General features: G+C 35.3%; 4 protein-coding genes across 17 annotated transcripts; 2 read left to right on the top strand and 2 right to left on the bottom strand.

Annotated features, from left to right (window-relative positions):
- Window positions 1-643: 643 nt before the first annotated feature.
- Window positions 644-4,294, bottom strand: LOC129298272 (MA3 DOMAIN-CONTAINING TRANSLATION REGULATORY FACTOR 2-like). Of its 3 annotated transcripts, none has more exons than XM_054936654.1 (4): window positions 3,589-4,294; window positions 3,238-3,396; window positions 2,632-2,726; window positions 644-2,545 (listed from the first exon to the last, which is right to left on the bottom strand). In XM_054936654.1, exons 1-4 carry the CDS (start codon window positions 3,809-3,811, stop codon window positions 713-715), a joined length of 2,310 nt encoding a protein of 769 aa, XP_054792629.1. In that variant the 5' UTR covers window positions 3,812-4,294; the 3' UTR covers window positions 644-712. The 3 variants fall into 3 exon arrangements, with proteins under 3 accessions (XP_054792629.1, XP_054792630.1, XP_054792631.1); XM_054936655.1 differs by having other exon boundaries at window positions 3,238-3,387; XM_054936656.1 differs by having other exon boundaries at window positions 3,539-3,664.
- Window positions 4,295-5,672: 1,378 nt separating this feature from the next.
- Window positions 5,673-14,488, top strand: LOC129298274 (uncharacterized). 4 transcript variants are annotated; one of them, XM_054936665.1, is made up of 15 exons: window positions 5,673-5,830; window positions 7,241-7,300; window positions 7,453-7,543; window positions 8,544-8,613; window positions 9,111-9,156; window positions 9,382-9,492; window positions 9,958-10,045; window positions 10,362-10,458; window positions 11,205-11,265; window positions 11,402-11,532; window positions 11,894-12,011; window positions 13,105-13,228; window positions 13,327-13,434; window positions 13,533-13,607; window positions 13,996-14,488. In XM_054936665.1, exons 1-15 carry the CDS (start codon window positions 5,759-5,761, stop codon window positions 14,034-14,036), a joined length of 1,293 nt encoding a protein of 430 aa, XP_054792640.1. In that variant the 5' UTR covers window positions 5,673-5,758; the 3' UTR covers window positions 14,037-14,488. The 4 variants fall into 4 exon arrangements, with proteins under 4 accessions (XP_054792640.1, XP_054792641.1, XP_054792639.1 ...); XM_054936664.1 differs by having other exon boundaries at window positions 5,681-5,933; window positions 13,900-14,032; XM_054936663.1 differs by having other exon boundaries at window positions 5,682-5,933.
- A 398-nt stretch (window positions 14,489-14,886) lies between these two features.
- LOC129298273 (very-long-chain aldehyde decarbonylase GL1-9-like) lies at window positions 14,887-18,833 on the bottom strand. Of its 6 annotated transcripts, none has more exons than XM_054936658.1 (4): window positions 18,447-18,766; window positions 18,118-18,364; window positions 17,389-17,742; window positions 14,887-15,743 (listed from the first exon to the last, which is right to left on the bottom strand). In XM_054936658.1, exons 3-4 carry the CDS (start codon window positions 17,611-17,613, stop codon window positions 15,201-15,203), a joined length of 768 nt encoding a protein of 255 aa, XP_054792633.1. In that variant the 5' UTR covers window positions 17,614-17,742; window positions 18,118-18,364; window positions 18,447-18,766; the 3' UTR covers window positions 14,887-15,200. The 6 variants fall into 6 exon arrangements, 5 of the variants coding, with proteins under 5 accessions (XP_054792633.1, XP_054792634.1, XP_054792635.1 ...); XM_054936659.1 differs by having other exon boundaries at window positions 18,118-18,303; XM_054936660.1 differs by having other exon boundaries at window positions 18,118-18,248.
- A 1,699-nt stretch (window positions 18,834-20,532) lies between these two features.
- On the top strand, window positions 20,533-23,941 carry LOC129298275 (uncharacterized). Of its 4 annotated transcripts, none has more exons than XR_008590324.1 (2): window positions 20,533-22,909; window positions 23,672-23,941. XR_008590324.1 is itself a non-coding variant. In XM_054936668.1 (2 exons), the coding sequence occupies exon 2, from the start codon at window positions 21,378-21,380 to the stop codon at window positions 22,857-22,859; it is 1,482 nt and encodes a 493-aa protein (XP_054792643.1). In that variant the 5' UTR covers window positions 20,534-20,781; window positions 21,231-21,377; the 3' UTR covers window positions 22,860-23,068. The 4 variants fall into 4 exon arrangements, 3 of the variants coding, with proteins under 3 accessions (XP_054792643.1, XP_054792644.1, XP_054792645.1); XM_054936668.1 differs by lacking the exon at window positions 23,672-23,941 and having other exon boundaries at window positions 20,534-20,781; window positions 21,231-23,068; XM_054936669.1 differs by lacking the exon at window positions 23,672-23,941 and having other exon boundaries at window positions 20,534-20,781; window positions 21,130-23,068.
- Window positions 23,942-24,595: the final 654 nt, after the last annotated feature.

Below are 24,595 nucleotides of genomic sequence, written 5' to 3'. Positions count from 1 at the left end.
CTAAGTCCAATTCAGATTTTCAAACAACATTTATTTCGGCCTTTCATCTGTGTCTCTCCTCTCTCACCCTAACCTAATCAGTGTCTCTTCTCTAGCTTAATCTCCGTTTCTTCTTCAGGCTCCAGCTCTATCTCCATCTCTTCTCCAACTCTATCTCTGTCTTTACTATCTTCATTTCTTCTCCAGCTTAGTCTCTGACTCTTCGTCTTTTTTCTAGCTCAATCTTCGTCTCTTCTCCAACTCTATTTCCATCTCTTCTCTAAACTTTTGAGATTGAAGAGTTGTAAGTGTAATGATAGATATTTAAAATATTGTATTTTATTACTGTTAGACTTTTGAGTGGTTGAATTTAGTTGAATATTTTTATAATTAATGTCTTTTTATTTAAATTGTATTATTTTAATCATGACCGATTTGCCACCGGTTCAACCCCCGGTTCAACCCTAATTGAACCACTAACCCGTGACCCAATGCCATAACCGGTTCAATGACCGGTCCGGTTTTACGTACCTTGATGCCAATAATGGCATGTTAAGAAGAACTAAGGGTCAAATGACAATGGGGGCAACAAATCAAGCAATAAAGCGCCAAAAAATTTTTTTTAAAGGAATTTCAGGATTTGGTCAAGGAGCATGGTAATATGTGATCAAAAGGAGTAAATTCAGGAAAAAGAAACGAAGTACAAATTATATTGTTGATTACCCCATCAGAGTTAGCAGGTTCCATTCTCCGTTGAATGTTCAAATTTGCTGAGACTAAATGAAGCATCCAACCATTCTGAGCTCTTTGCTCGTTCCACGTAGTGTATAAACTGTTTCTTAGCATCAGGGACATCCAAAGCCAAGTCATCAAGAGATTCTGCAATCCTTCCAAACCCCTTCATCATCTGGTTGGTAGTTATCAGTCCTGATTCAAAGCATTCCTTGAGCAGACCCCACAACCTGTCATTCTTCTTCTCAATGATTTTCACCAGGGCTTTCTTGACGACCTCGTGGTGAAAAAATGGCATTCCTAGTTCTTTCATGCATCGACATGCCTCCCTTATGTCACCTCCAGACTCATACTCCTCCAAAAGGTTTATAATCTTGTCCTTGACATCCTCAATTTCCCACCCAGATCTGCTGCTTCCCCCTCCACCCCAACACCTTAATATTCTCTCCCCAGAAAGCCTGGCCTTTAGCAATGACTTGGCCATTTGAAGCACTTTACTTCCTATTGAATCTTGCCCCAGACACTGTGTTCCAACCTCTTCTAGATGCTGTGGGGCCAGGACTTCATCCACTACTGATCTGGCCAGGAACATGGCAAGATCCTCCACCACTACTGGATTATCCAGAGCAGTGTCGTCTGCTGATTCTATCAACATGACAAAACCATTAACAACATCATCAGCTGGAAAACACAGAGATGAAAGCAGAACCGAGGCCATTTCCTTCTCCCGCTTCTTTCGATCCATAGCTAATGTTATAAGTCTCTTGACAAAGATTGCTTTGAGATGTGCAGAGCTAGTGTTGCTCTCTTGCTCAAGACAACTAATTACTTCAAATATATCACCCGACAAGAAGTACTCTTGAATTATGGACTGAGCCTTTAGCTTGAAACTTCTGGCTGCATTTTCTTCTAGTGACTTTTTCTCTGTCTCCGGTGAGAGCGATTTCAAAGATGAAACACATAGCCAACCCTCGGATGCTGCCTTGGACATTAGTTTTTGGAGTATTTCACGTGCATTTGGTATGTCAAGTGATAAGTCATCGACAGTGTCAATCAACCGATCAAAGCCCTTTGAGGTTTGACTTGAGTTGATAAAACCTTCTTCAGCTGCTTCTTTCAAGAGATCTAGTAAGGGACCTTCTGCTTGGCGCCTCTCCATTGCCATTATAAGAGCGCGTTTCACTATCTCATGATGATAAAATGGAACTTTCAAATCCTTAATGCATCTAAAAGCTTCTTTCTTGTCACCACTTGTTACATATTCTATCAACAAATTGTTTATTCTAGCCTTCACATCATCAACTGTCATATTCTTACTGCCTCCCCACCGGCGCTCTATGATTTCTGCATGCAGAGGGGCTGCAAGATAGTTCTTCTCAGCCTTTTTCAAGACTTCAATCCCTTTTGAATCCTTCTGTAAGTAAGCCATCTGTTTCTTTAAAAATGCAGGAGGAAGTATGTCATCAACCACAGCTCGAGCCAAGAAAAGCGCTAGAACATCCACTGCGTCTGGTATGTCTACAATCAGGTCATCTGCAGATGCAACTAGCTTACTGAAGCCCTTGTAAACTTGAGAAGGATCAATTGTGTCAGCATAAAGTGCAGATAGCAGAACAGCAGCCATTTCTTTTTCTTTGTCATGTCTGTCCATTGACATTGAAACAAGCTTCTTGACAAAATAGTAGCTGAAGTATGGCGTTCCAAGTTCTCTCAGTTCGTTTTTTACAGCAACAATATCATCGGTGGTGAAATATTCCTCCACTATTATTGTAGCTTTCTTCTTGTACTCATCTAACTCCCCTTTCTTTTTCTTTTCATTCGAAGGTTCATTTTCCTGCAAATCATACTTGCTTTCAACTTCTTGGTGTTGATCACATGACATAAACGCAAAACAAGCAACCAAAGGTTTAATCTTTTCACCTCAGTGCTGTCATAGTTTGGATCATGAGGGTCAAGAAAGTTCATGTCTTCAGTATCAAGCAATCCTCCCCACGTGCCTTTCCCTCCACAACCTCCTGCATTATTAAAGAAAAAAGAAAAAAGAAAAAAGATTAAAACGTTACTCTCAAACATAAAAATATCAGAAATATTTTTCAGACAACGCATTTTATCCACTCAAATTAAGGTTTACCTACACCTTTAGTACATGGACTTCAAAATGTCACAAAGCACCTCAGTTTGAAAATGTAACTTAACAGGAGTCCCCTCAAAGAAACGGGGGCGTTTTTAACAGATAAGTCGTTTAATTAACGGAATAATATGGGTTTTCGCTAAATATCATAATAAATATTTGATAGCCATGGAATACAATGGAAGGAAAATTTCCCTGATAATGCCAAACCACTCCCTTCATTTTCCGGTAACTATGAGTCATAGTGTATCCTATAATGGAAAAAACGCATTGCAATTAGATGGCCACGATAACCTAGCACATAGGTTTAACTTTAGCATCTTAATAGGAGTGATCAAATATCAACAAATGGAACCCAGTATGGGAAATTTAATCATTTTGAATATTGCATGTACCTTTCTTTGGTCGTCCATCTCGTGGCGAACGTGATTGCCTTTCATTCTTTGGACTATGGCCAGGTAACCTTGGGGACCTCGGAGACTTTGGAGAAGTGGGGGATGCCGGTGTCTTTGGAGAAATTTTCAATGAAGTAACAGAGAATGGATCTGCACATTCTGAAACAGATTGATCAAGCTTACAAATACGTAAGTGTAATTATATATTATTAAAGACATGAAGCCTAGTAATCAGGGTCACTTATTAATGGGACTCATGCATGACATGTTTACACGTGTATTCATGAAGAGATTGATCTACCTAGCTTTTATGGAACAGGCCTCCATAAGAATCTGTCCTAGAGGCTTTACCTTTCTTGGGACATCCGTCTCTTGAAGAATATGGGTGCTTATCATGATTTGGACTTCGCTTGCCGCCCTTGACTTGGAACCTAGGGGACCTTGGAGAGCCACAGGATTTCGGTGACTTTGGAGAAGTTTGCAATGGAGGAACAGATAATGAATCTGCACTTTTTGAAACTGATTCATGAGGTTTGCGATGTTCACTTAACGTAGAACCATTACTGGTATCCATCGCATCTATTTAATTCTCTAAGCCTTCACAAATCACTCTAATTTTGCTAGTTGCATGTATAAGAGATCACAATATTAGCACCATATGAATCAGAAATAAGCTCTAGTCAATGGCACATCAGAGAAGGCTTCAATCTTAAAAATGCTTCTCGAATCAATCTCCTCTTCTCTTGGAAAAAAGCCATACACTACAAACCAATTTTGCTTCTGTGAGATTTGAGCTTGCGGGAGCTCAGGCAGTGGCCAGCAATGGCTATGAGATTCTTACAGTGTAGTTTGTTGGATTCAACCCTAGCCGAACAAGTAGCAGTTGGCACCAGATCAGGGGAAGTAATTGAAAGAGAAAGACAGTGTTCAAAGGTAGCTGCAAAATATGAGGTGTTTCCATGTGTGTGTCGGAAATCAAAATGCGGATCTTGAACGAGTTTGTCTCGTCTATGATGTTCCAAGCTTTCTAATTCCTTTGCCTTTGGAAATAGGAGAGGAAAAGGCCTTGCTTTCGACCAAGTAAACTCATGACTCCTAAAATGTAGGTAAGGATGTCATTTGTCGAGTAGCAGTAACAAAAATTTCTTGAATATGTCAATGAATAATGAATGTGATTGATCGATGAAAAATGTTCTCATAAATTTTATATTTTATAAATTATTTTCACTTAATAAATATGTAAAGATTAGAGATATTAAGAGTGAGAAGAGCAAGAGTCTTATGTCATTAAATTTGTATGATTCATTCTAGGTCAAGAAAAACTTAATTGACCCAACCTAATATGCTATACTCGGTGTTTAATCAATTAGATTACATTGGAGATTAGTCTTTGATTATGTTGCATAAATATTGATATGTATATCAGATATGATATGTTGATACTTTTATTTTTAAAAATATAAGATACAATATACTTTCAATACATGCAAATATATTTGTCAAAAAAGTCATAAAAACATTAAAAATATAATTTCAATTTATAAAATATCCAACCTAGCATATATATATATATATATATAGTTCTTTATAGTAACACCAAGCAATATATAATTATTAATTATACTTTTATTTTAACTCTATCTAATTGCCTACCTTCTAATCTTTGCCAATAGTTTTATATTTCGGGTTTATATGCCAAAAGATAATATTCCCACATTTTTATAATTAAAAAATATAATTTTTATTCTTTTATTATATCTAAAACTTATTTTTTAAGAAAAATTTAATTTTTGACTTTGAAAACAAATCACAGAAACATATTAGAAGCAAAGAAAATAATATTGCAATCTTTAATAAAATTTAATTTTTTTAAAAGCAATCTCAAAGTATCAACTTTAAGGTATTAACTTACAATTTAAAAATAATGGATACGTATCAAAAATTAAAAATTTTTAAAATAAAAAATAATATTTTAATACTTTATGGATACATATTAAAAAAGTGCCAATGAATACAATATCAATACAAATACATGAGATAATTTAAAGTATTGGTGGTTTATAAATTTTTAACTTTTTTTTATTTTGTTTAAAGAAAAACATCATCATTATTTTTTGACCATCAAGGGAAACTATAAATTTCAAGCGCAGCGATAATAGCCTAATACTGTCTAACAAAGTTATTTTCTTTCTTTCTTTCTTTCTTTCTTTGTTTTTTTTTTATTTTAATTTTTGGGGTCAGGCAAAAACTTCGGTGTTGCCTGAAAAAGCCGGGAATGGAAATTCCTTTGGAGCATAAATCGCATTATTGTAGTTATTTTCAAAAATCATAAAGTATAGTTTCACGCTAAAGTAATAGTAATAGGGGAAAAGAAGACTTTCTCTCTCCAAATAAAAGCGATCCAAAATCCCAAATTCGCCCTTGCACGTTAACCAATATTAGGAGTTCGGACTTAACCAGTACTAAAGCCTACAGCCTGACTGTCGCGAATTCGCACTGAAGCTCAAGGCTGAAGTCGGCCATGTCGACGAAAGACGCTGACTTCGTAGTCAGCCTGCAATCCCAGATTGATGCTCTTCAAACCAGGGTTATGGTATGATCAGTCTCTGTTTGTTTGCCGGGAAAGTGGGAAAACCAAAACGAGGAACTCAAAGGAAATGATTTTCTTGCTTTCTGGGGTTAACTGGGCTTTATTGGTTAGACCGTCAATCTTTTCTGAGTACAATGGCTTCTCCTGCTTGATTAGCATGCCCGCGAGTTTTTTCAGTTTGTCTCGTTTTAGCGAGTATTTTCAGTTTGTCTCGTTTTAGTTCTTGTTGCTTGTATAAAGCTTAGGAATTGTTGCTTCTTACACTTCTGCACTTTCTGAAATATCGTTTGTGATAGCATGCTAAGTCAACAGGGTCCTCCACTATTGACTTATCAGAGAAGAAATGGGAGGAAGTTTGAATCAGTTATGCAGAAATAAATTAATTTTTATTTAATTATTGCATTTTCAGTTAGCTAAATAAATGGATCAACTTTTGCTAAGTGGTTCACCGACGTTAAGTCAGTTTGAGTCAGTTGTAAGATATGTTGGGATTATTTCTTATTATTTATTTGTTATTCTGATGTAATTCCTGCATTATAAATGGGCTGGCTCTCGTCATAGCTAGACACATTGAGAAATAAAATATCATTTCCCTTGGAGATTCTCCTACTCTGGCTATTAAATTTTTTAGGGTAAGATTCTTGCTCTAATTTATTTAATAGATTTTTTTGCTTTCATTACTGTTCTGAGTATTTAACAGTTTGAGACACTGCTATCAGTTCAATGTGCGTTTCTGGATCCTCTGTAAGTTTGAAAGAGATGCATGAATTATAGAAGAAAGGATTTTCGATAATTTTATTAAGACCATCTAAGCTTCATGGTTAATTGCGAAATTGACTCAGAGTGTAGGTTGAGTTGAACTCAGTTGCATGTTTATTAGGCATAAGTACATGGAGAGAACCAAGTACTATTATTAAGTTCCTTGTAAGATTGCTGTCACATCAGATATTGGGAAGTTAGAGATTCCATATTTGGTTTGACAATAAAAACAAGTAGATGACGACGCCCAAGCATGTAAGGTTTTACGATTTTTTGGCATCCTATATTTCCATGTTTTAGTATGATAATCATATTACCATAGCAAATGCAGGCATATAAGATACTTGGTCTTTTTACATTTGGCTCTGAAAATATTAATAAACTCAACACCTTCATATAATCATAGATAGAAAATAATAATAATTATAATAATAATAAAGGGGATTGATGTGTGTGTCTAATTATCCTCTGTTGTTAATTCTAACCTTGGTGTCTGGTCTGCAATTAATAAATTGAATGTAATTTTTTGCTGTTGTTGTGTTTTTTTTTTTTTCTGTTTTGATAAGTACAGAAACTGCAATGAGAATCTGTTTATAAATCTAGCTCACAATTTTATCTGTTGTTTTTCTTATTGAACTTTGATTCATAAACCAGGAATTAGAGGCTGAAAATGCAAAGTTATTGTCTCAACTCACAAATTGTGGCAAGCACGGGGTTAGCTAATATTTTCTTTTTAAGTTCTTATCATTGTGAGCTTTATAAACCATTGCAAATTTTCAGCTAGGAAAAATTTACTCAAGGAAAAGAAAGGGGAAAATATGGAAGGTTTCTACTGCATTATTTAGGGATATTAAATTGTGGTGCAGATTGAGGAGAAATTACACAGTTCTGATGACAAACACATGAAATCAAAAAAAGGAAACGTGAAGACAGAAGAGAAGATACAAAAAGTGCCAGGTTGCCCTCTCCATATCATTTTTGGATGTTTAGTTTTGATAATACGGTTGCCATTGTAATCATAATGGAACCTAGCATGCTGATAGAGCACTTGAGCATATGATGCAATATATTAAAGTAGAAGCACTGTCATGGAATTTGATGTTTGAGGAGAGGATTGTGGAATGAATTCTGTGGCTTGTGTTAAAAGCTGGAACTTCAGATAATTTATCGGTCCTTGTGGTGCCAAAGAAATGATTTTTTGTATATTTCCCCCTCTTCTTGAGATGGCTTTCGCGGAAAATTTTTAAAGTACAAGGAACCTGACAAAAAATTAAAGTTGATTTCTAAAATTGTTCATCATCTTACTTGGTAATAGCATATGTAATTAGTTTTATGATTTCTTGCATGTATGCAAACATTGTGTCATCTTGGAGTATACGATTAAGAATTTCTATATGAATACCTATGGATGATATATGCACAATATAAATACATAAGAAAATAATTTAATTGAAAACTGTAAACCATGTTAAAGAAATCAGGTAAGAGATAAAGTGTTCCTCTAACCATATATTCTGTCTCCCACTCCTAGAGTAAGTGTCTGCCTCCACTGTTCATTGTCCATCTATTCTTTTACCAATGACTGTTTGTTTGATATGGTTAATCTCTTTGAATAAATGTACTAGACTATTTTTAGACGGAAAGGTCAGTAGAAAATATTAAGTGTCAATTCCTGAAAATTTTAAGCTTCACTTATATTCTTATATGCCTAGTAAACATTTTTTTGATGTGCTCCTTGATTTCATTGAGTTATAAACCCGGATGCTTAATCTGTTTGTTTTATTTGCATGGATTTTGTATTTTTCACATTTTTAAAGAAAATGATAAATTAACTGAGTTTATTGTCATATTTATTGTGCAATTATAGTTTATATATATATCTTACTTTCTTGTCACGAGAGAATTCAGACTGCTAAAACATGCTGCATATGTGAATTACCCTTAAATCTTGACACAGGCTATCAGTTGATGCTTAGCAAACATAGCAAGAGATATGTTGCTCTGAAAGTCATGTACTTTGGAAAAAGGTATATGATGTTCTTCTTCTTCTTCTTCTTCTTTTTTTCCCTAAAACAGGCATAGAAGCACAAAGCTGTGCAATGAGCACAGAGCAAACTATTCCTTCACCTTTTACTGAAAAACAAGCATGGAAGCTGTGACCTATAAAGGAAAGACAGATATGTGGTGCATTTCATATAATTTATTTTTCAACGCAACACAATCATATGGTACAACTTTTAGAATTTTAAGGTCATGACATATGAGTAAATAGTTTAAGTTTTGATGAATATACTTGAGTATCTTTAGAGGTTTCTTCAGAGATGACGTGACTGTGCTTAGGGCCTTTTAGAATCTGAATTTTGCATGCAGGTTTAGTATTTCCTTCAGTTGAATTGGAAGAATCTGGAGTGCTTCACCTTCCATTATTTCACTGCCTTGTTTATATTTATTGAACTAGAATTTTATAAATAATATGTGATAATGAATATTAGGTTTTTTTTTTAATGCTATCTGTTAAATGCAGGTTCTATGGTTTTTCGTCAGAGGCACAAATGGATCCAACTGTCGAGGTTTGTTTTGACGCTGATTTTTTAGCCATTTATTTCCATAAGCTGCACAAATTCTTCATGCATACTAGCAAGCAGAATTATCTTTACTCATCACAAAAATGAATGTACATTATAAATTATCCATGCGATGGATGAAGAGTTCTGAATTTTTCCTCAGTATTAATATGCTGTAAAGTCAGCGAGTGAATGCCTCTGTGTGATCTATCATCTATAATTTTATTGCAGTCTGAGATTTTTAAAGCTCTTGAGAAAACAAGGCTATTGGTTGGTGACAAGAAGGAGTCACAATATTCAAGATGTGGTAGAACAGACAAAGGTGTTTCTTCTGTTGGACAAGTAAGTCAACTTGAAATGAAAAGGAAAATAAAAGAAAAATACACTTCCTACCAGCAATGACTGATAAATATCAATGCTACGTAGTTTATATAAGTTCCAATTTATACTTTTCCAACTGTTAAGAACTTAAGATACACGATAGCAATCATTGTCTCCTAGAACCTGCTTCTATGACAAATGCTTGTAAGATAAGTTGAGGCTGTTTAGAGCAATGCTAAATAAATTTCTAAATGGAAGACAAGGGATTTTTATGCAGAAAATTTGAAGCAAGTTAATAAATTTCCATTTGACTATGCATCCCTTAAAAGGTAGCTATGTTAAGCATCAGGATTGAAAGTTCATATGGTGGTGGTGTTGTATTTATTTCAGCCATTTCAGCTAAATTTAGTTATTGATATATGGAGCATCATGCTTTCTGTTAATTAATTTACTTAAGTGGCTCTTATGAGCAAAATTTTGAAGCAGGTAATAGCTCTTTTTTTAAGGTCAAACCTCAAGGAATCAGGAACAAATAATAGAAATGCTGGAGAAATTTTTTCAGAAGAGCAACATGGTTAGAACAAAGTTCTTTTGAAAGATGAGATTACTTTTTTTTTTCTCCCTGTGATTGCTTATTATTTGTTGTTATGAGATGTTTTTATGTCCATTGAGTTGGATATTGATGATTAAAAAAATGATGGAGGCATCTTGATTTTAGGCGATTGTAAATTTGACTTTAGTAATGGTATTTGGCACTTTATATTTGCCAGAGCAATAGAGGTGACTGTTTGCCATATTTTTTTGTCTCATTTGCTTCTCCAGCATTGTTCATACTGAGTCGTGTTCTGTTTCTTCCCTCTTTTTGAATAAATTTAACTTGCCTTTTGCAGAAGGGGACATTGATTATGTGAAGGTGCTAAATCGAGTCCTTCCTAATGATATTCGAATTCTGGGCTGGTGTCCTGTTCCTGTTGATTTCCATGCAAGGTTTGTCTGCTTCATTTGTAACTTTGCTTTTTCACCTGATGATCAAGTCATATGGGGAATTGGTGACAGCAAGAGCAGTACAAGAGCTGGGAATTACTATTTTTGTTATGGCATATTGGAAGATTCCCAACCCTACTTCATAATTAATTTTATTTGAAACTCCATTAAGTTGCACTCCTTTTGTTTAGTGGTTGTGGACAAAAGTTATTCCACATTGGTCAAGGGTTTCAAACTTTGTAATTCCCTCGACATTATAATTAATGAATGAAATGGCCTATTTGAAATTCTTGAATTTGAATGGGCCAGACAAATGTGTAATGGTATATGAAGTCCAACAAATAATCTTCCTTTACATGCAAGTAGTATATAAAACAGAATAGAAATACAGAGAAAGATATTATAGACTAGAATTAGTGCTTGTAATAGAATCGCTCAAAGAAAAGGCAAAGGCGTTATGTTAAATTCCTGCTAGAGAGGCTGACTTGGGCGACAATTTCAATTGCCCCAAGAGCTTACTTAAGTTGACAAGAAGTTGGTTTCATATAGGAAGCTATTACAATTTAATCATATAATTGCAATTTAAACTGAATTTTGAGGTAGAATGGTTTGGATGTTTCTTGAATTGTATTGTATTTTCCGACCTTCAGATTGCCAGGATTAAACTGAAATTATTTTTACCTGTTACTTGGAAATGTTGACCTCTTAATTTGCAATCACTTATCACTTTCTTTGTTCACTTTAATCAGGTTCAGCTGTTTAAGCAGGGAGTATGAATATTTTTTCTGGAGAGAAAACTTGAATATTCAGGCAGGAAAACCATTTTCCTTTTGTGATTTTTTTAAAATTTTTTGAACTCCTTTGCCTGTCTGTGATTATACCCTAGACTCAAAAGGCTTATTACTAATGAGCGGTACATACTTTTCTTTGTATAATGTCACTTCAGGCTATGGAGAGTGCTGCCAAGAAGTTCTTAGGAGAACATGATTATAGGAACTTCTGTAAAATGGATGCAGCAAATGTACACAACTATAGGCGGCATATCAACTTGTTTGAGATGTCTCCTACTAATGTGAGGTTAAAATTGGTAGACAATTTTTCTGATCTTTTGTGTGTTTCTGCACGTGTGTGCATGCTCATGTTGTGCTAAATTACCATCGAAAATGCACATTACTAGTTTGCACTAAGTTTTAGCCTTCATATTTGTACCAAACCCTCAGAAATTTTAACGAGGGGGCTAATTACATTTTACATGATATATAGCTCAAATGGGGAACACTCAATACCTGTGTCATATCAGAATTCAGAGTTATGGTGGCTTTATATAGTTAAAAACTTAATAAATGTATTATCCTTACTAGAACTAGCAATTTGTCAGTTGGAGTTGTCGTGGACATTACAGTCTGAGCAATTTTTTTTCCCCCAAATCTACCTTCAGGTATGATGATAATCAACTCTGGGTGATTAAAATCAAAGGCACAGCTTTTCTATGGCATCAGGTTCGCTGCATGGTTGCCATTCTATTCATGGTTGGCAAAGGTCTTGAATCTCCAGATGTGCGTACCTAACATGCTCATGTATAAATTTATATTCTATATAGACGTCTCCTTGTTGATTATTTATACTTTGTGAAATTACAATAGAACAAATCTTGTTCAGGCTGCACCTTGACATGTTCTCCAAGTTTAACTGTGAAGGCAAAGAAGTAACAAATCTGGTTAAACATTATATAAGTGGAATAATAAGAGTTCTGTGGGCTAAATAAAGGCAACACTTACTAAATGGAAGTGTTCTGTCTCTTCTGCCATATAAAAATGTGTCTTAGTTGTTACTGTGGTAATACTTTATTGCTTTATATTAATAGATGTCTGCATTTAAGTTTTTGGTACTTGTCTTAAATGGCTGTGACCACTTGTCAACCTCTGCAATGATGCACTGTTCTGATTTCAAAATGTCAAATCAAATAAATTCAATTTATGGACGAAAAACAGGTATGCTACTCAGAAGAATTCTTGTAGCCACCTGAAAAGCCATAAATCGAGGAATTCCACAATTGAGAGGGAGAATTCGTGTAACAGTGAAATTGAGCAAGAGTTGTGTAGGTGAAACCTGGGAGACTTGGATTATCTCCATATCAAGAATAGAAATATATTTGTAGAGAGGATACAGATTTCATGTAGGTGAAACATGCGTAGAAGGGGAGAAGAGAGATGATGCTACCTGATTTTGAATGAGCGACCAGAATAAGGACGTACTGATGATAAAAAAGGACATCAATGCTATTCTAGATTTGTGAAAATTTGGAAAGAGAAAGAGCAATGAGGTGATGTGGAAGCAGAAAAGGTTCTTTATTTCTTGGAAGAAACATCTTTATAAATGATTCGAGCTGTAGCTGGCCAAATATGATTTGACTTGAAAAAATAGGACAAAATACCATATGGCAGGGCCAATGGCAATTGTTATATATATACATATACATATATACACACACACATATATATATATATATTCAGGTTATCTATGTGAGGATGAAAGGAAACCTTCAAAATTGAAAGTATTTCCATATTGTTCTTCTCCATCTCCATGTCTGTTATAAGCCTCTGCAGTTTGCGCTAATGACTCTAAATTCTTTGATGCTTAAATTTGTAGGTGATTGATATTTTACTGGACACTAACAGGACTCCAAGGAAACCCCAGTATATCATGGCAGCAGAGATTCCATTGGTTCTTCAGTCTTGTGAATTTGCAGATATTAGGTTTATGTGTTCTTCAGGTATATCTCTAATGTATAACGTTAAAGATGGTTCTTATTCAAGCGTCGTTAACTCAGAACTGCTGAATAATACTCAAATTAACTGTATATATATCCAGATGCTGGAGAAGCCTTGCGTTTACACTTTGTGAATGAATGCCAAACTTTCCAGCTCCAGGCTGCAATCTTCCACGAAGCTATTCTTAATTTCATGCCTCCATCAAATGGTACTGCTGCAAATCTTGATTATGGATTCCACTTCAATTTTATGCCTATTTTGGTTAAAGTTGTTTATTATGATTGATGATGCCAGTTCTTTTTCCAGATCAAAGCTTGCAGCGTTATGAAGGAACCAAGAAGAAAGCTTCCCATGTCCCTCTTATGTCACGACCAACTGAGCGTGAGTTCTGTCACCCACAATTTTAGAGATGACTATAGAGCGAGACAGGACTAATTGTTTCAAAACCATCTTAGCCCCTCCCCCCTCTTTTTTTTATTTGTCTCGTGCATACTCTATAACCTTGCAGGTTTATTTTTGTACTCGCTAGCATTTTATTACTCCATGCCAACCCCATCCTGTCAATAATAATTTGAAAACAAAGTTCTTTACACCTAGGTTTGAGTCTCATTTTGATAATTTTATTATACATTTATATTGTATAGAGATCTGATAATGGTTGGTTGGGATACAGGTCAATATTCTTTTTAAGCTTTGCTCGAAATGACTGTCAGAGTTATCTCAATTTGACTGATTTCTTTCTGTGATTGAATTGGATTCACTGATTCAGCATCATATGAGGAGCGGCGCGCCAAATTCAGCTCAGCATGAAGATTCTACCAATGATAATTTCAATGACTGATCTCTTTCTCTGATTGAATTGGATTTCACTGATTCAGCATCATATGAGGAGCGGCGCGCCAAATTCAGCTCAGCATGAAGATTCTACCTATGATAATTTCAATTTAAGAGGCCTTCTATATCTTGTTTTCCATGAATTGCACGAAAAGAAGTTCATTTATTTCTTACTTTCTAGATTTTGCTTTTGAATGTAGTGAGGCGTTGTTGGTGCAATTTTTTTTAATTAAGAGGGTTTTAATTCTTTGCTGAAAAAAAGAGGGTTTAAATTCTCACTATTATTCATTACAGCCCAGATCTTTATCACCTGGATAATCTTAGGTGCCTTTGGGGTGCAATTTTTAAGTGTTTGCTATGTTAGGTTCTCTGGAGACAACATTGGAGATCAATATTTGAAGCCAAAAATAACATAAGCTTGTTCAAAAGATTTGTATTCAGCTGTTCTTATTTGAAAACTGAATATCAAACACTCGAAGAATTTCACTGCTTTAACTCAGATGAACAATCTGTTGTCAAACCATCCCCCACCCTTTTTTTTTTAAAAAAAATAATTTGATCATTAGTAAATTTTTCGATTGAGAGATATGTGATGTGAACCATTTAAATTTTAAGTTCCGAATTAAGAATTTAATTTTAAAATTGTTTGCAAGAGGCAGTGCTGTCTACCCTTACATGTGAACTGAGGTTTTTTCTTAGCTATTGATACCAGAATGATGACTCAAAAGTGTGGTACAGCTCCAGAATAACTTAAAACGGATACAACACGGTATAAATGAATAGACTTAAAACGCATCAAGACTCAGCCTTGCGATATTACAGAGGGTGACAAATTGATACTCTGTTAGCAACTCTCACGTTCATAAATTAAATACACCAAAGCCACCCTGATGATGAGAGGCTCTATCCATATCATTTACGCTACCGCATTAGAATGGAATTGCAAAGCTTACATGACCAAATGAACTTAACAAGAGTGATGAAGCGACCAAACGACTTGGGATTATATTTCCACAGCGAGGCCTAGCGTTTGTGATCAACAAACGTAACTCATGAATGAACCAGGCTCTGATAAAATAGAACCCATCAGAAGTGAGAGTATGAGCGATTACACACAAGACTAACTTTTTTACAGTCTAACTAGTCCTTTGCTGCCCTTGCCTCAAACCCCCCTCCAGGCCGCTTTACAAGGCTGTATGGCATGAATGTCCCAAGAAGTTTATCCCATATGGGAAAAAATGGTTGAGAATAATTATATTTCAACCCTTGTAGTTGATGATGTATGTCGTGATAAGCTGTGTTGTTCTCAAAGAACAAGTGGAAGATATTGCCAGGCAACCAGAGTCCACAGTGATCGTCAACAGTCTTGATGACCGAGAAGCAGAAGAATGCAACGGCTGTTCTCGCAGTCATCCCCGAGACAAGATATGAGATTGCCCCGCCAAAAGTGTCAAGAAGAAGACCCTCAAGAGGATGATTATAAAGGGCTCCTATTGCATAAGGGACAACCAGTCTGTGATGTTGGGAGTGAACATGGCGGTATAAAAATTTGTTTTGATGCATGTATCGGTGCACAAAGTACTGCCATGTATCCATGACAAACATCGCTATAATGATCTGCGCAACTTGAAAGGGAATGGAGGGCTGCACTATAACCCCAGATTCGTTTGCCTTTGAGGTCAACTGCAGAATGTTAGGAAGCATATTAGCCATCCAACAACAGCCAGAGCAGAGAACAGAATGTTCTTAGCATCATGAACTTTGAAAGAAAATTATTATTGGGGCACATGCTGCAGATTAGGCACCCAACAATATTAGGGATCCCTACGTGTATGCCATACAGGGAGGAAAGACAGAGATACAAAATTGAGTACACAAGCTGAGAAAAACGCAATTTTATTTGCGAACTAGCAAACGTTTGTATGTATGTGAAGCAGGACAAATTGAAGAGTTCAACATAGTTGTATATTGGTTTCCATGCAATTTCACAAATAAGACATGTATTTTCAGGTTTTTATTTACTTATTCTGTAGATTATTTGATAATATTGGAATGTGATGGGACCTTCAGAGAATACTTATATCAACGACAGAATAGAGCCAAACAAGTCTACCAACAGAACTACATGACCATAAATAAACCACCTCAAGGAACAGTAGGAAATTTTGAAAAATGCTCAAGCCTTTGAGAGGCTTTCTTTTCTTTTCTCCCTAATTTCATCTGTTATCCATGCAATTTCACAAATAAGATATGTATTTTCAGGTTTTTATTCACTTATTCCGTAGATTATTTGATAAAATTGGAATCTGATGGGACCTTTAGAGAATACTTGCATCAATGACAGAGTAGAGCCAAACAAGTCTACCAACAGAACTGCATAACTATAAAATAAACCACCTCAAGGAGAAGTAGGAAATTTTGAAACATGCTCAAGCCTTTGAGAGGCTTTCTTTTCTTTCCTCCCTACTTTCATCTATTATCCCCCCAACCCAAAAAGAAGGAAAAAACCTCAACATGCCTCCATCCCCCCCCCCCCAAAAAACTGGGAAAACAAAATGATTCAAACCCGTTAACAAGAACCACTTCAGCATGTGGATCCATAAAGAATGGGGAAAGGAATACTTAATGCTTAATGAATCATCATTTTCTCTAACGCATGCATGCATGTTATATATGTAGACATGAATAACGCTTGTCTCTACCACATTATCATTTTCAGCAAAGTTTTCCCACTGAATTCAGTTAATTTATAATCCATATACATATTTCATTTTGAGTAGTTCTTCCATGGCAAGTTGTATGCCTGAAGACCCTGATATCCAATTATAATCAGTTTGAACCAGGTATACATGAGTCATTTAAGCTCAACTTCTTGTCTTTTTATAATCCACAGGCTCTCTGTTGATTTTCTTGTATCAGGAATTCAAGGCATTTTGACAATGAGTTCTGTCAACAGTGCTCAAAATACTTTAAGCAGTACATTTGTTTTATCTAATATATAACTTTAGCTTTCCATTATTGAAGTCATTCATTTTACTGGGAGAATAAGAAATGTGGAAAGAAATAAAAAACTTGGGCAATGTTTGATAGGTAGAAAAATACTTTCTAGAAAGCAAATGAGAAATGTAACTATTCCATTTTATTTGTAGGTACATATCCCATTTCCTTTCTAGCAAACATTTTTTCATATACCAAACATTGCCTTAATGTAGACAAGAGTCTAAACAAGAACCAGTGCCAAGCTAAAATTCTTAATGAAATTAAATTAAATTTTCATAAAACATGCTATTACCTACAAATTTGAACAAGTCTTTGTAGAATGACTAACCAAGAAAAGTGCAACCGTCGCCTGGACAAGCTGCTGAAGCAAAACACCCTTCACCACGTCTGAGAGTGGCACCAAATTCTTCTCTTTCTCTTCTCTTCTAGTATGCAACCGATATTTGTCAAGAGGTGGTAGCAACTGATAAAATCCACCATATATCCAATAAAGCACAATAGGTGCAAAGGTGCCCATCACTTCATCGCTCACATATCCTTCCCAGAAAACCATTATCAGTCCAACTTGCAAGTGAAACTAATTAATCTGAAGTAGAAAGACTCAGCCAAGAAACAAGTTCTAAAGTCAAAGCTTCATTGCAGCTGAAGATCTAAAACTAGAGGAGCTCACTTCACTCACAACCTGCAATAGAAAATGACATTTTAGATGAGTAACAATATGTTTCTTGCAGTGAGAAAACGAGAAAATAATTAAAAAAGAACTAAGTTTTCTGCCATAATGTTTGAATGATTAATTAAAAATAACATTAGTAAGGAAAAAATATACTTCTTCTTCCTACGTACACGGCTGTTCTTAAATTTTAGAAATAGACAGTTCAAATCCTAAAGATTTAAGCGAATCCTAGCAAGTTTGCTTTGTTTTTGTTGTGTTTGCAGTAAAATAAATACACATTAAATGCTCAGATCCCCAATAACTACATGTTCCGGAGAATTAAAAATAAGTATCGCGATAAAAATTCCATCGGGCCCCATTGACTGAATAACAGCTACTACTTACCAGGATAACTAGTTGCGGCCAGAAAAGCGCATTGGGATTCAGATCTAGGCCTTGCTTGTAGAGTGAAATAGCGAGTGTCTGTTCCGAGACTCCAAAATCTTCAAACTTTAGTGTTTGTTCCGTTGGTCGTACTTTAGAAATAGACAGTTCAAATCTTAAAGATTTAAGCGACTCCTAGCAAGTTTCCTTTGTTTTTGTTGTGTTTGCAGTAAAATAAATACACATTAAATGCTCAGATCCCCAATAACTACATGTTCGGGAGAATAAAAATAAGTATGACAATACAAATTCCATCGGGCCCCATTGACTGGATAATAGCTACCACTTACCAGGATAACGAGTAGCGGCCAGAAAAGCGCATTGGGATTCAGATCTAGGCCTTGCTTGTAGAGTGAAATAGCGAGTGTCTGTTCCGAGACTCCAAAATCTTCAGACTTTGGTGTTTGTTCCGTTGGTCGTATTGAAAAGTTTGATGTCTCCGTCCGGCCAGCTTAATCGAAAGGAAGAGACCCAAAAGCGTTTGGAAGAATAGAAAATGATAGGGGGCAGCAATGGTATGATATGAGCATGTATTTGCTCGTTGTCTTATAATCATCCATGACTTTTTCCGCCCCCAGCTTGCCTTTTCGGTGGCCGCAGCCAACGGAACTGCTTATTGCGTAAATATTTGGCTGTTTGAAAAAACAAAAACAAAAAACAAAGAAAGTGTATGTATTTTTTCCCCCTAGCATAAGTCGGGCACACACTTTGATTTTACTATGAAATTAAGAAAAGCAAGTTGACAAGATCGCGAGATCATTTTACACTCCTTCTATTTTAAATTATAAAATATTTTAATAAAAATAAAATTTTATTAATAATATTTTTTTAATATAATTTTTTTATATATTCTCTCTTTTTAATATTCTTTTATCAATGATGTATTAAATGAAGAGTATTTTTAAATGTTTACATTTTTATCTTGAAAAAATAAAATTGTAAAGTATATTTAATGAACTTTATTAATATGTGAAATTTTGTTTATAAATATCTTATAATTTAAAATGAAAAAAGTACTTTGTTCAGATGGAAAAAAGTTTTCTCCTCTAATTTTTTTCTTATTTTTTTTATAATATAAGAGATAAACTCTCTTGTTAATAGAAATTTTTTTCAAAGACATAGAAGGCAAAAAATAAATCTTTACCAGCTAAAGGTACAGGGTTTCCATTCTAGTTGACTTCATTTTTTATTTCCTATTCATTTCATTATTTCATATCTTACCAAAACAGGAGAGTTAACATTGGGTTTGATTGGTGAAGTAGTTAAACATTGGGACATCATATAATTTAATTATTTCTCCATTCCTTTTTATTATTTCTTTCATTCAATCTGGAGTCATACAACTATTTCATTCACACCCGTGTAATGCATAAGGATCATGATAGTTAGATATATAAGGATTGAAATTTAAATTCCCAATCACTTGCCTAAATGATGGAACTCTTATCATTTATGCAAATTTTATTTGATTCTCTTATTTTTTTTCCTCTCTCTAAACACACGTTTAGAAAGAAGAAATGGAGAAAAATTCTTCTTATTGATTTGATGCATGCTTTTTAATAAATCTTAAATCCTTAAAATCTAATGCAATAGTTACAATGGCTTAAATGACGACGACGACGATTGTTGCCATTGTTGTTGTACAATATACAACATTTGAAAATTTAACGTCACAAAAAAAAAGAAGTTACATGCATTAATTACAAAAAAAAATTAATAAATTATTTGTTTTGAAGGTTGTAGAGCATAGAACTCCAAATTATAACTCTTGACAATAAAAAAAAATAACTCTTAGAAGATTATGAATTTAATGATTTTTTATTTGGTGTAAATATTATATTTTTGAATGTCCATTACCCCAAATTATATGTTAATATACACTATATCATCTTAATGGTGTGTGTGTATTATTTTTATTGTATCTTTTAAAATTTCATTAATTTTGCAACATATGCTACATATAAGAGAATAGACAATATAATTTTGGAATTTTATATTTAATGTCACTTTAATAATTCATAAATAATGAATAACAAATAATTTAATTTTATACCGTTGGGTTGGCGAAAAAATTTTTCAATTTTATAAACTATATTGATATTGATGGTAACAAATCCAAATTTTCTAGTTGACATGAACTCCATAAATCAGTTGATATGAATATGCAACCAACCCTACCAAAGCAATCTCTCTCTCTCTCTCTCTCTGTGTGTGCATGTGAAGCAACGGTTAACACGATCCCCACCAATGAAATTCATTTGCAAACTCTAAAAAGCTTTTGTCACACACATTCATTGCGTTTTTAACTCTTACAAAACTTGCACTCTTCCAACTCAAGATGAATCATCTGTATTTGGACACAAATGGAAAGAAGACCACCCCCGACACTTGAAATTATTAAACAACCTTTGACGTCCCTCTCATGATTCGACTGGTAAAAGGACTGAGAAGTGCACCGTCAACGTTAGCAAACGGTGGCGTACAGTGAAGCCGGCCATTGATCCAAAACCTGTCATTATGATGACCAGACGGCTTTTTGACGGAGAGGCACGTCATCGTTGGCTGTGCTGGTTCTTCCTCCCATTCTGCTTCTTCTTCTCGATTCTCCGCTGCTTTTCCCCGAAGGTATTGAAGATGCCTTTTGATTTGCTTATCGGGTCTTTCTGTCTTTAACCATCAATTTCTTGTAATTTTCGAATCACTTCTTCTGCCGAAAGTTATAGAATTTTCGTGCTTTGGTGGATTTCATGGTATGGATTGAGTGCTTCCCACCTGATTTCGGAGGATTTATGGGGATCTTTGGGTTTGGGCTGCGCATAGTCTTCCTCTAGTGATTCCGAGATCTCTTCCTCTCCCACAGTGGGTAGGGATTAAAGAGGCTCTATGCCTTGTGTATGTCTGTTCATCTTTGTTCACTGTGTCCTTCCACCTTCCGTGTAATTTTTGACAGTATTTAATTTAATTTCTTTTTAGGTAGAAACAGAGTTCATGTCTTGACTCTTGTAGTTTCGGGTTTTTTCGTCTCTGTTGGACTTGCTGATCTGTTTTATGAGCTTGTGACCATTTTCTTCTAGGGTTTTGATGGAGATGTCCAATGGGGATTAATATGGCGAAGGTGTTTTCTTGAATTGTTTCTGCGTTGCCAACATTGAATCAATCAGCAACAATTCTCATCAACGAGATGAGTTGAGTTGGGAGATTCTCCCCGCTCATCATTGTCAATGGAGAATCATCACCCATCTACGCTCTTAACCATGGATTCAAGTGCATCTTCCCACGAGGAACTGGATTTGGAGATGAATGGTCAAATTATACTTTCCCGTCCACCGGATATAAATTTGCCCCTGTCTGCAGAACGCAGCCCGCCTCCGCAGTCATGGAATTCTGACCCGTGTGATATGTTAGATGTTAGTCTTGGTACTCAAGGATATGAGACTGAGAGTTTCCTCACCCCCCTTCCCAAAGGTGGAAAGAAGTGTACGAAGCGAGTTGATAGTATATGGGGAGCATGGTTTTTCTTCAGCTTCTATTTTAAGCCTGCATTGAATGAAAAATCCAAGGCTAAGATAATCAGGGACAGCAATGGCGTTTCTGGGTTTGATAAATCTGATCTTAAGCTTGATGTTTTCATGGTTCAACATGATATGGAAAATATGTACATGTGGGTTTTCCAGGAGAGGCCGGAAAATGCATTGGGTAAGATGCAGCTGAGGAGTTATATGAATGGTCATTCTCGCCAAGGGGAGCGCCCGTTTCCATTTAGTGTTGACAGAGGCTTCGTTCGATCTCACAGGATGCAACGAAAGCATTACAGAGGCCTATCAAACCCCCAATGTTTGCATGGCATTGAGGTTGTTCCTTCACCCAATCTTTCAGGCCTTGATGAGGAAGAGAAGAAAAGGTGGGTGGAAATCACTGGCAGGGATCTCAATTTCACGATCCCACCTGAAGCAAGTGATTTCAGTTCATGGAGAAATCTCCCCAACACAGACTTTGAGCTTGAGAGACCACCTCCCCCAATCAAGAGTGCTTCGAATGCACCTGCAAAGAAACTACTCAATGGATCCGGGCTGAATTTGTCAACTCATCCTTCCAACCACTGTAATGGTGATGCGATGGACCTATCTCCGGTCAATGGCAAGAGGAAGAAAGACTTATTTCCTCATGGGAATGAGGATGATTGTTATTTGGCTGTTAACCCCTCACCCGATCAGATTTCAGATATAGAAATGCATACAAGTGAGCCACACTGGCTTTCTGACTTTACAGGGGTAATGAAGAGTGTCTATGGTCCTGTGACAGCTGCAAAAACTATTTACGAGGATGAACAAGGATACTTGATCGTTATCAGTCTTCCCTTTGTGGATCTTCCGAGTGTGAAAGTTTCATGGAGGAATACTCTGACCCATGGTATCATCAAGGTTTCTTGTGTGAGCATATCTGGGAAGCCATTTATCAAAAGACATGATAGAACATTCAAGCTTACTGATCCATCCTCTGAACACTGCCCTCCTGGTGAGTTTGTCCGAGAGATTCCTCTTTCGACTCGAATTCCTGAAGATGCCAATATAGAAGCATACTTCGATGGGTCAGGATCAGTTCTTGAGATCATGGTGCCAAAACTTCGTGTGGGACCGGAAGAGCATGAAGTTCGGGTCTGCCTTCGCCCTCATCTGGGAGGAAATGATCTTATGTTAACTTAAGATGTGCCCTTACCAAAAACTTGTTAAGGTTGCCAAACTTGGTTTGGTTGGTATGTCATTGTTTTACTTTTACTAACTGTTTACCATACAGTCATAGTGTAGTGCAATTGTGCATGTCAGCGATTAGCCCTCTCTCTACTCTATTGGCATTTGATTGTAATAGTGCTTAAATCTTTGAAAATCGAATGATGATCATTGATTTATACAAAGGAAGTGTTATCACACGTTGTTTTTAGTGGTATGCTTTGGATCTTATGGGCATATATGTTTCTTTGAAACGGTAAATATAAGAAAGATTAAGGGCTTCTTTGACAATTTGTTCTAGAAATAGTTTTTTATTTTTCAAAACACAAAAAAAAAAATCTGTATGATAACATTTTTTAGAAAATGTTTTGAACAAAAACAAAACCAAATATTTTCTTAAAAAATAGAAAAACAAAAATATCTTTTAAATATTTTAAGATTATTGTTATGAAAAATCGAGAAGAATGCAAAAAACTCATGTTTTGTTCTCTCAACATATTTTAAAAAATTTCAATTCTCAAAAAAATTATAAAAAAAAGTTTCAAACAGACTCCAGTCATTTTTACAGTATTGTTTCTGTTTTTCTCCTGTTTTTGCCAGAATTTCCGTTTTTCTTCAAAGATAACTTGCTGCAATATTGCATAATTTTGATTTTAATTGTAAATTAATAATTTATAGATTGTGAATGATGTGTAATGTTACTATTTTTGGGTTTACGGTGAGGAAGCACTGATTAACGATAACTTGTACACCAAATGATGATAATGGTGATGATTATTTGGATACAGGGTTTGGTTAAGAATCGTCAGAAGTTTGATACTATTGGCTCCGGGTACGTTGCTCCGTATGAATATGCGTCGTTTGTGTCTGTGTGGTGTAGTGTGGTGTGGTTGGTTCACAATGTGATGACCGGTACGGTCCACTATGTCTCTGTGTTCAAGAATTGATGGTGTAATTTTCATCGTGGGATTGGTTTTAGTTCTTACTTAGGTTTTTAGTGCCTTTGTTAGACGTTATTATTCAGCTGGTTTTGTATGTTTGTGTATTTGTTCTTTTCAAATATGGAGCAAAGAAGAAAATAAATGAAAGTTAACTCATTATCCAACTTTTGACTTATTTCTGATCAAGTCTAATAGTTTGTCTGATCTAAAATATAAGTCCAGCCTACCTAGCTGCCTTGAGACCAAGGAAAAAAAGTTAAATGAAAGTTAACTAATAAATTTTAATCAAAAAAAATTAACTCAATAAATTTGTTAAAAATTACTCAGCTAAAAGTTAAATGTAAGGCTCATTTAGTAATATTTAAGTCATTGAATTTCCAAATGTTTGATACTATTGGCTCCGGGTACGTTGCTCTGGGTTTTGAAAAATTTCCAATTCCATTTAGCTTAGATGTTAATAAAGGAATGCTAGATCTTCGTGTAAATTAATGGAGAAATCAAGTTAATCATTGAATTAAGCAACGTGAAGGAATTTTGCAGTTATGAGAAAAGATGGAGCATACTTGAAATTAATTGGTTTAGAAAAATTAAATTATTCTCGAATTTAATAGAAGCAGTGGCCAATATTTAAAAAGTTTATCAAAAATCACATCTTGTCTATGAAATTGTAAAAGATAAAAAAGAGATGATTATGCGAGATTAGTATGTCCTCTATGACCAAGTTTTTAAGGAATCTAAATGTCTGTTTGGATAAAGAGAAAACGCGTGTTT

This window comes from Prosopis cineraria, unplaced genomic scaffold, assembly GCF_029017545.1.
Source record: "Prosopis cineraria cultivar Desert tree isolate PC_DT_omini unplaced genomic scaffold, ASM2901754v1 PC760, whole genome shotgun sequence".
NCBI lineage: Eukaryota > Viridiplantae > Streptophyta > Magnoliopsida > Fabales > Fabaceae > Prosopis > Prosopis cineraria.
Note: the sequence above shows the minus strand (reverse complement) of the source record. Positions and strands in the feature narration are given on the sequence as shown.

Excerpts from the sequence above, each read along its gene's own strand:
- LOC129298273 (XM_054936658.1), bottom strand. The coding sequence starts at position 17,613 with ATGGTTTTCTGGGAAGGATATGTGAGCGATGAAGTGATGGGCACCTTT. Across the intron at positions 15,744-17,388 it reads CGACGGTTGCACTTTTCTTG|TTGACCTCAAAGGCAAACGA; the intron begins GTTAGTCATTCT and ends AACATTCTGCAG.
- LOC129298272 (XM_054936654.1), bottom strand. The coding sequence starts at position 3,811 with ATGGATACCAGTAATGGTTCTACGTTAAGTGAACATCGCAAACCTCAT. Across the intron at positions 2,727-3,237 it reads AGATGGACGACCAAAGAAAG|GAGGTTGTGGAGGGAAAGGC; the intron begins GTACATGCAATA and ends TTAATAATGCAG. Across the intron at positions 2,546-2,631 it reads CAAACTATGACAGCACTGAG|GAAAATGAACCTTCGAATGA; the intron begins GTGAAAAGATTA and ends TATGATTTGCAG.
- LOC129298275 (XM_054936668.1), top strand. The coding sequence starts at position 21,378 with ATGGAGAATCATCACCCATCTACGCTCTTAACCATGGATTCAAGTGCA.
- LOC129298274 (XM_054936663.1), top strand. The coding sequence starts at position 5,808 with ATGCTCTTCAAACCAGGGTTATGGTATGATCAGTCTCTGTTTGTTTGC. Across the intron at positions 9,157-9,381 it reads AAATGGATCCAACTGTCGAG|TCTGAGATTTTTAAAGCTCT; the intron begins GTTTGTTTTGAC and ends ATTTTATTGCAG. Across the intron at positions 12,012-13,104 it reads AAGGTCTTGAATCTCCAGAT|GTGATTGATATTTTACTGGA; the intron begins GTGCGTACCTAA and ends TTAAATTTGTAG.